Source organism: Sebastes fasciatus, chromosome 12 (assembly GCF_043250625.1).
Source record: "Sebastes fasciatus isolate fSebFas1 chromosome 12, fSebFas1.pri, whole genome shotgun sequence".
NCBI lineage: Eukaryota > Metazoa > Chordata > Actinopteri > Perciformes > Sebastidae > Sebastes > Sebastes fasciatus.
Window position 1 is genome coordinate 28,355,002 of NC_133806.1, and position 12,040 is coordinate 28,367,041.

Here is a 12,040-nt window from a genome sequence, read left to right on the forward strand (position 1 = left end):
TGCTCTCACTACCTGGCAAGAGCTGGAGAAACCTCTACATACAGTATAGTAAAAGCAGATGGAGCATCAGGAAAAGTGTGTGTGTGTGTGTAGGGATACTCACCACTCTCTGCTGCATGTGAGAGCCAGGTTCAATCGTGATAAGAGTACACCAAACATAAAGCAAAGAACCACTGGAGCAAGGCACCTGAGAAGAGACAAAACTTGCTGTTATTGATAGTGTCATTACTGTCCATTATTACAAAGGGTTAATAGGAAAAAGGATTGATCAAGGGCACTCGAGGGCAAACTTGATTGTGTTTGTTTGCGGTCACAATGTAAAATATGGATATCTGATGACTTCAATGCCTGTGCTGCCTCTCATCACTGACAGAATGTTTATTGCCTCCATCAGTAACGCATTATCATGTTTTGTCCTAAAAAACTTTGTGTCTTGGCTTCTTCCAGTAGTTAAAAGTTAAGTCTCCCTAAAGCCCTGCGACACAATATCATGGCTGAGGCGACTGACAGCTCCTAGTGCCAGATAAATGGGCCATTACAGGCGGTTAAATCTTAGTGAGATTTAAACGCTGAGAATGTGCCCACCGACGGGCTGAACGCTCTTAATGTGTCACTGGTGTTTGTCCCGTTCACTCCTCGCTCCTCATTAAAGCCTCGGGATGCCAAGGCACATTACGAGTGGTCTAGTTTATGACAGGCAGGGGACTTCATGCGCTGGTGGGGACAGCAGAGTTGAGCACAGACGGAGCGAACGCTCACTTTTAATAGATTGCAAAACAGCCTTGTTGGGATGAGGGAGTGAAAGTTTGGAAAACAGATACTCCATAAGCCTGATCCACCAAAAACACCCACTGCTGGGATGAGGTCAAGATGACCTCCTGTACTTTGTCAAACGTAAAGCACAAGGGCAAAAAATGTTGAGAATAAGAGGAGGAAGGTGAGATATGAGGAAGAGGAGTTACTTCAGATGGATTACTGATACGGTTAATCAGGAGACAGATGAGAAAAGAGACAGACATAGTCAGGGGAGAGAGAGTGGAACAGGTGGACCAGCTGGATGCCAGAGGATGAAGTAAATAAAGAAGAGGAGTTAACAACTACAAGACAGATGAGTGAGCCAGTGAGTGGGCGAGAGAGTGAGAGAAAGGGAGGAAAACGAGAGAGTGAAATATCAGGAGACAGACAGAGATAGAGAGATCTAAGAGCCCAGCTACTAGTCCAGGCAGCTCTCTGTTTCGGAGCCAAGCCTCCATATGTGTAATGAATGGCTGATCCGAGGAGAAGAGATAACAGCGGAGGTTGGAGTGGCTTCAGAGATGTTCAGACCCACACACAGGAGCTGGAGCTGGAGAAACGAGCTAGCTGTTAACAGCACTGGGATTATAAACAAAGAGAGAGGGACAGACAAAGACAGGCAACAAGGAAAACACAGACGAGAAGAGCGGGGACGGAGCAATCGTCTGGCGCTAATCCAGCGGTGTGAAAGTGCCTTCAAAGCCTTCTCTCCCTGTGCCCACATATCAGCTAGTGTTTCCTGTCCATGGTTAGTGTTGTTATGAGAAAGCATAAACTGTATTTTCTGCCTCTCAACATGGTTGGGTTATGGGTAGGAGGGCCTTTGTAAGTCTATCTGACGGGAGATCTCAATCTGTTCTCTAAATGTGAGGAGCAGCGTGGAAGCTCTGCCACTGTGGCCACCCAGGAGGAAAGGATCCGGCCACCGTTGGTGGTCCAGTCACCAGCTCCAAACGTGTGTGGCTGGACAGCCGGATGGAAGCAGTGGTGCGTGCAATGTATTGTGTGTGTCTATCTGTGTTTGTGTATCCATATCAAACATGTCTTTAAAATAACTATCCATCCATCCATTCATCCATTTTTTTCCGTTTATTTCTCAGGAGTTTCCAGAGGCGACGAACCGCGTCGGACGCCCGGGAATTGCATAAAGTAGCCTAGACCTCAACTGTATGCAAATGAGGAGCAGGCGACGTGACGGTCCATCTCTCGAATTGCGCCACCACACTACCAGAAGACCCCACGGCCTCAGCCAAAGTCAGTTTGTGTTGCCGTACCTGTACAACAGAGCTGCTGTTGCCCTTCTCCCTCCTCTCCAGCTGAACATCCTGGGACCAGTCTTCATCTCCTCTGGCCCTCACACACAGCTCCGTCATCTCGGCGTCCTCCAGCACATACGACGGTAACTTGGCCCCTGCCTCCAGGCAGTCACAGTGTTCCCTGACCACCGTCTGACTGTCGGGCCCCACGTAGTGCTGCACCACCCGCAGCTCAATGTCCTGGGTCAGGTAGCTGCACATCACCTGCCGCCCACAGATTATTACCTAGAGAGAAGAAGGTCACAGGTTATGTTACAGTTTAACAGAGCCCTGAATGTAGAGATGTTCTGTTGCCTGTGATCTTATAATGCCCTCAAAAGAAGATTTTACGTTCTCTCTTCATTGATCATGACCTAACAGAAAGATGGGTTATGCTTAAAACACACAAATGAGAGTTTGACAATCTTTCAGCTCCAGAGCAATGGCTTTTTGACTGTTATATATCATATTTCACAAGCCCAATATCACTGCTACAGTATATGAGGGATGTTAGTGAAAAAGTGGGAACTTTAAACGGCAAAATCATAAAAAAGTAGTATCCAGGAATAGTGTGTGTGAGAATTGCTAACAGAATTCCAATTATGGCACTAACTAGTTAACCTCAGTGAGGTTTTAGCTAAAAAGGGAAATTTTGCTGATTTTCAGTCAGCTTTGTATCATTACAATGTGGGTAATATATGCAAATGAACAATATTTAACCTCCATGTTGCCAGCACCCGCGGCTCCCTGCTCATTTGCCAACAAAAGCCTGCCGGGTGATGCGTTTTGGCGGACTTTTGCCAGCTCTAGGGCTGTTGTTCAAACAAAAAAAATGCAGAAGTCCAATCCGTAGTTCGAACACAGCTCTAGAGCCGGCAAAAGTCTTTTGCTGGCAAATGAGCGGGGAACTCTGGGTGTTCCGACATGGAGGGAAGTTAAAGGTTATATTGATAACATTTTTATGCAGACGAATCATTTAAAAACAAAACAAAAAAAACATCCACAGTGCTTTCAGAAAGGTGCCGAATAATAATAATAATAATAATAATAATAATAATAATAATAATAATAATAATAATAATAAGTATGGCTTTTTCTCAAAAAAATATTATGACTTTGAATTAATCATTTTTAAATTTTTGGCGGGTCCAAAATAAATGTTTTGTTTATATCTGTGAATGATATCTGACGTTTGGTTCCAACTTCTAACAAGGCCTGTGAGTCAATAGTATAATGACGTTGGTATCGTGTGGTATCTCAGGGTCGTCAGTGATCAAGTTGCCAGTTAATGTGGAAAAAATGGATAAATGGCTGAGTTTCACACTGGTCTCTCCATCAGGCTGCAGAAAAAGTGAATATTTACCATGCAAACAATGTAGGCCTATAGCTACATGTTGCAAAATGACTTTTACTCTACCACGAAAGATTCATCACTTGACATGACTGTCTCTCTGAGTCATCCCACTCAACCATAAAATATGCAGGTTGTGCAACGAACTGGCATCCATTTCTTTTGAGGTGAATGCAATGAAACGGTGGAGGGAGAATGTGACATCTGGTGGCTGAACGTTATCAACTATACCGTTAAACACTGTTCATTTGCATATACTACCCACACTGTAATGTGACAGAGCTGGTTGAAAACAGTCAAAGTGTCCCTTTAAGAAATGGGGATGCATTACATATTTTTAGCTATGAGAATCGAAAGTCATCACCCATCAAATCTTCCCCAATGAAAGGTCCAATGCATCCCACCCTCAACCATTAAGGATCAGTAAAACTTCAAATTCAACTTTCACTGCTACAAAAAGTGATTCCCAGGGCCTGATGCCTCTGCTGCTGCACTGCTGCTGTCTGTTTTTATCAAAGGATTGCTCTGATTTCTTCCTCACTGCCTGATCATTTTCCAAGGTCACTGTCTATCACTCCATATACAGTATAACACACCCAAGTTCAGACAATACTTCCTTTAGTCTTACATCATGTACCACCGATATACGTACTGTACATAGGATCTGTACTTGTGTGGTCATATGCATATGTTATGTAGGTATTTATGGACATAAATGCACATGCATAGAGCCAAGCCACAGCCACCAGGGAGCTCTCATCTGGGACTGACACATCTAATTGTGCTCAGAATTGATTGCTTCCACCACTCTCTGTGAGTGTGTTTATGTCTGCACGTGCACGTGATATGGCTGTGTGTGTTCTGCAGGTTGTGGCACAGATAATGATCCTGGAGAGAAAGATCTCGGCCCCTAATGAGGGAAATCTCTCCATCAATCATCACTTTATATCCGTTCACAGACGCATGCTCACGTCAGCAGCTAGCTGCGAGGGGGATTTTTATATATAAATGATGAAGAGGCTGTCACAATAACAGACCATAGCTAGACAGAGAGGGACAGTACAGCAGTGTGTGACACTTGGAGGATGAATCCCCCCTGGCCCTAAAAAAAACACTAGACAAGGTATGCTCACGCAGGCGGGAGCCAACTTCCTCTGTAGTGGCAGCCGCTAGTCCCTCTCTGAGGATTTGTGTTGTGAATTGGATGTGACCAACACTCATACCCTATCATTGGATCCAATGGGAACAAGATGTAAACAAAGTGTGGGACAGACGGAGGAAGGAATGCGAGAGGCCGAGTCTGTTTTGTCTGGAGGACGAGAGGGAGACATGAGCGACACTTGACACTGTTTACATAACAAAGTGTCACCGCTATAATGTGACGGCATCTCTGCGCTTTCAGGAATACGACGACGACAACTCGTATTTGTGGAAAAAATCCGAACATGATTCACCAGCGTTCTCGGTGTAAAAAGGGGGAACGTGGCTGGTTTATGATTCCCTGTGATCTTCTTTGTGGATAGATGGGGCACATTGTGTTCATAAGCTTTTGTTTTAGTGCTATAAAACAGATTATGAAAACTGACAAAAACAGAATGCAGTCCATACATTCTTGGTTTTGTTGGAAACTGGGCCTTGTTTATTGCTGTGGTGTATTCTCACCACAAATCTACTCAATTAAAAAGAGTTGCCAGTGCTGTGAGTCTTTTTTCCTTGGATTTTCTGTATATGAAATCCTGGTTGGGTAACGCTCACCATTGTTTTCCTTTTATTGCTTAAACTAACTACAAAGTTCAGTCATTACTCTGGTTAACCTTGATGCATATAGATGACATTTGATCATTTCCAGGAAAAAACAAAACATGACAAGTCTGACAACTGAGCAAACTCCATCCAGTGATGAAGACAAATGAGGCTGAAAGCTCAGGAAAAAGCCAGTAAGTAGAGATTGTGTTAAAATAATTTTTTGGCTAAACATGTTCTTAGAATAACAAATACAATACTTTTCACATTCACGTCTCATATCTTAAGTATTATAGCAAAATAGACATGTATGTAATGTAGCACATTGAAATAAATAAAAACATGTAATGTTTGTGTTATGACGTTGGCCGGATGAAGAAATAGTTTACAAAATGTTCTTTTCTTGCATATTTTCTCAATGTTTATATTTAAGAGGTTTAGAATGCTTTTCATTACTATGAAGACATGACAAAAAAACAAAACAAACAAAAACAGACAGCAAAGGCTGTTATACACTAGGGGGCGTCACGAATAAACGACACGACAATGCGAAATACTCGCCTGCGAATATTATATTTCAGGGCTTTTATTGTGAAAAATAAGAATGGAAGGAGTGAATCTGGTCTGCGGAGCCTCCATGTTGTTTTATAAATATAGGCGCAACTCGGTTCCACACATCGTGATTTCTTGATGCCTTTAATTCACTGTGCGAAAGCGCAGAAAATCGACCTGTTGCGGAAATAAATATTGCTTTTTTGCAACTTAACATTCATGTTCAAGTATTCATAACAAAAACTACAGCTTGAAAAAATATACTGACGTGCAAATTAAATGCATGAAAAAACCGCCCCCGGTGTGTTACGGCCTGAGTAAAAAGTGACTGTACCTGCTTCTGGACACCGTTGAGCTGCACCACCTTGATGATGAGTGAAGCTGTGCGTCCTTTGTAGTGAATGGTCCTCAGCAGAGTCCCCACGTTGTCCACGCTGAAGGCCTCTGACCAGCGCCAGTTCCCCCATCCCTCGATGCAGATGTGCAGCAGCTGCAGGATGGGACAGAGCAGGACACACACACATACAAACAGAGACAGAAGACACCAGACATCAGAGGTTAGTCTCCTTGCCCTTTATTTATCCTCGAGCAAAAGGCAAGTAAACAACAAGAGTCTTTGTTTAGAAGATTTTGGTAGGGAGACAACAAAGTTCCTGTTTACTGGTGCTGAACAGACCTGCTGCTGTTGCAAGTAGAAATTGAAGGCCGCACACAATAAACTGGCTGGTGGAAAACAGCTGATGTGGAAGCTCATTATGGCTGCAAGTGTGTGTGTGTGTACTCGTGCGGTTGGATGTAGAAGGCTCTGTTCTCCTCACGTCCAAATAAGAGGCAAACAGCTTGGCTCTCAACCTTTTCAGCTTTGTATCCATCACTTCGACGTGGAGCACATCCATGTGTGTGGCTGGGTGTACAAACACAGACACAGGACGACAGCAATAAACAGACTCCGTCCTATCGTTTGACATCCAAACAACTTCACAATGGTGACAATTTTCCAACCATTTCCCACACATTTCCTTGGATTGTTGGCCACAACATGGCCGGCGTTATTTCTAAGATCACTACATCTGTATCTGCAGACAGTCTGCAGGCGGGTGTTTTAGATGCTTTCTTCATTACACAATATTACAGAGTACAAAACACTAACTTAGTTTTAAATAAAGTGTCACAAAGTGCATACTGCTGCAAGCCTTTGCTACATGCGCCCTTCATCTTAATCCACACACACACAACATACAGTCAGGTCAGGGCTGGCTCTAGCCCTTATGGTTAGAGCTGGGGTTCAACCCCCCAGGACCCTAACCCTAGCCCCATAAACCTCAACACGCATTGGACATCACAATGGTTTTAAGACAAAAAGGAAGATTTTTTTTTTCATAAATAACTGTATTTATTATAATATAAATAATAGACTTGCTGTGGTGGTCGCTGTTACCGGTGTTACACGGTGGTCGGGCACACCCCGATTACATTACGTACCCATTTTCCCCACCGTCTTTTTGCATTTTTTACAGAACCAAAACCCATTTAGTTTATTTTTGCGTATCAGCGCCATGTTATCAATACATAGTCGGACGACGAACGCTACAAGCTGAAAGTGAAAGTATTTCCGCTCCGTACGTAGTTTCAGCACAGAGTAGCAGGAGTCAGATTTAACACACGGGATGAGAGAGAGAGTTGACAGACAAAATAATGACGGAGGATTTGGTGTCAAAGCGAAATGCAAAAGCACCTATTTGGCAATATTTCAGATTTAAACCCAATGCTATAAGTGAACCCTAACGTTAATGAGGTCATCGCCGTGAGGAGGACGGAGCGGTCACAGCCGGTGTGCGCGGTGGAGCAGCGGCAGGTGGAAACCTGCGGCGAAAGCTCAGACACACAGCCATCCAAGAGTAAATATCAAAGGAAGCGTTCTACATATATCGACCGTTGTCTTTTCTTGTAAAATGTCCGGTGTAATCGGTAACACCGGTGTTGTCACAAGTTTATTAACTGGTGGGAGAATTTCCTCGTCACAACCCTAATAAATAAAAAATTGGTCCCTGATATTGATGGCTTAAAAGTGTTTAGTCAGTTTCACTACATTTTGCACTTTCATTAACAAATAAGTGCGGCCGCGCAGATGAAAAAGTGTGAGATAGAGAGTTACAGGGGTGAAAGGTGTATTTCTTTCTTTATTTAATTATTTGTTTATTTGTTACCTCATTGCAGAAAATGAGGAAGAGCACCCACCGGCATTTAAAAAAAATAAAAAAAATATTAATTTCTTTTTTTAGAGGGCGACCAGCGGTCCCCAGAAGGTGGCGCCCCAAGTGACCGCCTATGTGGCCTATATGCCTTAAACTGGCCCTACATACAGAACAAAAGGGAAGCGGGCTGGTCAAATGTCCATCCGTGCATACAGCACATCTGTGCAACAGTGAGGTCATACATGACAAGGAAACTCATTTGTCAAAACAATGTGAGATTATGGTCACAATACGGGAGCAGAACCATAAATACGTAGGGAGATCTAAAGCCTTCTCCCCTCCTGAGGCAGCGTGGCCGACCTTCCACCTAACTGAACTCTCTGTGTCAGCCCAGCTGCCAACACAACTTCAAACTTGCAACAGTTCGACAGGGAGGAGAGAGAATGTGAGAAGGAGAAAGAAAGAGTCTAGAGAGACAAGGGGGTGTGGTGGGGTGGGTGTGGGGGGGTTCAGTACTCTCCCAGAGGGGTTGTGACCAGAGTGAAACACTGAAAAGCGTTTTTGAAGATTTACACTTTGGCTCGTCGCCTCGATGTGCCGAACGTTTAGCCAATCTGACTCAAGAAAAACAAATTACTCGTGAGGTCAAAGAGCGCGGGGGGACCCTGGTCGAGACCTTCTATGTTTCTCTCCGCTGCAGTCTTTCCTCGCTGTTTGAAGGCAGATTTCTTTACAATAACATTCTTAATCAAAGCCTGAATTCACTTTCTTCAAGATCATCCCCTTCTCCCTGTCGGCTGAGTGGAAATGACATAATTTCTCAGATCTCCAGCTCAGTGGACTTGCTCACAGGGAAAGTGGCAGAGTGGTGTAAACAGCCAGGTGGCAGAGGTTAAGGTTAAGCCTAAGGGTGGAGAACCACTAGATGATTCCCTAAACCAGCCCTAACATTATAATCAAGACCAGTTAAGATGGTGGTGGTTTGACGAAAACTTTGAAAATAACTGGGTTTTCTGCCATTCTGCTCCTACTCTCTCTTTAAGTGACCGGGTACTGGATGAGAGGGAAACCTTTTAATTTGACTTCAAAACACTTCCCTTAACTTCTAAGCATCAGCCCCTGTCTTTAAGATTTTCAGTAGAACTGCATTGGTGTTAATTATGGTCAAAATGTTGTGGTGGTGAACCCACTCTGCCGTGCCTCAGCGCCATCTGCGAGGACCAATTTGTTATTTCAACACTTCTCTCTCCTTTAACCCCTCTCTTCCTCCCCCCGTCACTGTGGCTCAACTTGACCTTTAAGGGAGAAGTCATAATAATGTCTCTCCTCAAACTTCAAAAAGCGACTGCTGCTCTTGTTTTAATTCATCACTGCTCTGACTCAAGCAGTGGAAGAAAAAAAACAACACAAAACAGCAGTGACACAGATGAACTGGACACGTAGGATAACAAGAATGAAAAATAAGAAGCTGTTTTGCCTCTTTGTGACTTATCCAACTGTTGTGACACTGAGAAAACCCAGTCAGCCACATGTGGTGTTTTCATGCACATGGATTAAGCCTGGCCTTACACTAACAATGTTCAACTGACTGGAAAACACCAATAGAAATGGCTGTGTAGGAAGATGAGGCTTTATCTGAAGCTGAAATTAGTTGAATTAAAAGATAGGTTCACATTTATTTTAAGCCTACTTCAAAACAGTACTCAAATGAGCATTTGTACACTGGTTGCTTTAGGAGAGGGTTTCTTTGCAGCCAGTATGTACGGGAGGAACAATTTCAGCAACCAATAACCCATTAAATGTACATATGTGAACCTATCATTTAACCCTGATGTAGAAGCTAATGATTTCCTTTCAGTTATCATTTTGTTAATATTGAGTATACCGTAGGTGACAAGATGACAGTGGAGAGGGGGAAACTTGTGATGAAAATTAAAACTGGTTACTGCACTGACTTTTGAAACTTAAATACTGTAAGAGTTCATTTTTTCACTCTTTTTTTTTTCATTTTGCTTGTGGCGCCCCCAGGCATGCTAAGAAACCATAATCACATCTGCTCTCTAATTCGAAGATCTCTAACCTCAAAAACCAAAATGATGAAATACCCACCAAGGGACTTACATGAGAGTGGAGCCCAAAGCTGCCTGTACTGTATAATGGCTTGACAAGGCCAGCATGCCAAGGTGACAAACAAAACTGGACTGAAATAAGTGGTACATAGCACTAGCGCCCTCTTGGATGCCCCAATGGTAGATTGAACATAAAGTGCCCTCTAGGGTGCCCTTCCAGTGGAGAAAACATGATAAGGTTCCCTCTAGGGTGCCCTTCCAGTGGAGAAAACATGATAAAGTTCCCTCAAGGGTGTCCTTCTAGCAGAGAAAACATGTTAAAGTGCTCTCTATGGTGCCCTTCTAGTAGAGAAAACATGATAAAGTGCCCTCTAGGGTGCCCTTCTGGAAGAGAAAACATGATAAAGTGCCCTCTAGGGTGCCCTTCTTGTAGAGAAAACATGATAAAGTGCCCTCTAGGGTGCCCTTCTTGTAGAGAAAACATGATAAAGTGCCCTCTAGGGTGCCCTTCTTGTAGAGAAAACATGATAAAGTGCCCTCTAGGGTGCCATTCCAGTGGAGAAAACATGATAAAGTGCCCTGTAGGCTGCCCTTCCAGAGAGGAAAATGCTGGGGTGACCTTAAAATTAAAAAAAACATGATGCCCTAAATGTTAGAAAACCTTCTGCACAGTAGTGCATCACCTCCTGCAGCTGGTGCCCTATTTTATTTAGTCCGCCACTGGTACATGGTGAGTATGAAAGTGTAAATGCCAACAGAAACTCAAACTCTACTTTGATAAAGAAGTGAATTGTAATAATCCATAGTATCTATACTGACATTATAAAATGATATTCTCTTACTCTACTAGTATCTCGAGAAAAACAGCATTTTGAGCAAAACCAGCTTTCAGCTTGTAATCTCAGATGTTAATTAAGTTTTTATCTCATTCACTAATAAATCTTTTTATAAACTCCTACACTCACCCTCAGACACTGGCGCTGAGTTGAAGATTTTTTGTCCAAAACCAACTAAGAACCCATCTGTCATATTAGGATATTACCCAAGTTGGGTATTGAGTGTGAAAGAAATGTGAAATCTCAATCTCTCCTCATTTCCCTTAAATCCACAGGGAGAGATTGTGATTATGGCTGGCTGATAGTGGACACGCAGCTTCCAGCACATTACTGGGCTCCAGCTTTGGTACCGGAGTGATCTGCATGGGGATTTTTAAACTGAGTAATTGGATGGAATCACACAAAGCATTTTCATTCTGTGACTGCATTGTACTGTAATATTGTCTGTTATCGGTTTCGCTGATAGTGAGCAGGATTTGAGCAGGGTCGTGTCATACTGTTGCCTTTACAATAACAACTCTGGCCACAAGCTCTCTGACATTAACAAAATACAAGCATTCATCCAAATTCTTTGGATGTAACTTGACCAATGGTATTGATATATCAATAGAAGGCTTTAGTCAAACATATTTTCCACTCATTAATATAATCAACCAATCATTATTCATCCCATTTCTTTATAAATGAACTGACTACAAGTTACTGATATGGCCTTTGGCTTGATAGTAGATCCCAGCCTCGTATCATCATGAAGGTTCATAGTGGCAAGTTTGTCCAAATACACTAATATCACTAAGCTACAGATGATTCATCTCAGTTCCACGGAGATGAATCATCCGATTGATTTGACCATGGGATTGTCCATTCCTGCTTGAACTGAATCAACCCCGTTCTTCTTTGGTTTAATGGTCACAGTCAGGCTGCGGGGCCACATCGGGGTCATAATCGCAAATTTATTGCACATTTTTTATCTGTTCAAAATGTACCTTAAGGGGAGATTTGTCAAGTATTTAATACTCTTATCAACATGGGAGTGGGCAAATATGCTGCTTTATGCAAATGTATGTATATAATTATTATTGGAAATCAGTTAACAACACAAAACAATGACAAATATCATCCAGAAACCCTCACAGGTACTGCATTTAGCATAAAAAATATGCTCAAATCATAACATGGCAAACTGCAGCCCAACAGGCAACAA

General features: G+C 42.8%; 1 protein-coding gene across 4 annotated transcripts in view; it reads right to left on the minus strand.

Annotated features, from left to right (window-relative positions):
- vps13b (vacuolar protein sorting 13 homolog B) overlaps positions 1-12,040 on the minus strand; it is a 394,723-nt gene that overhangs the window by 33,642 nt on the left and 349,041 nt on the right. For 3 of the 4 annotated variants that reach the window (XM_074654548.1, XM_074654549.1, XM_074654550.1), the window contains 3 exons: positions 6,071-6,226; positions 2,070-2,336; positions 104-187 (listed from right to left, as the gene is read on the minus strand). In XM_074654548.1, the coding sequence (XP_074510649.1) occupies positions 104-187; positions 2,070-2,336; positions 6,071-6,226 (507 nt within the window). Of the gene's footprint in view, positions 1-103; positions 188-2,069; positions 2,337-5,759; positions 5,914-6,070; positions 6,227-12,040 lie in introns of those variants that run through there. The other variant, XM_074654551.1, reaches the window with a different exon arrangement.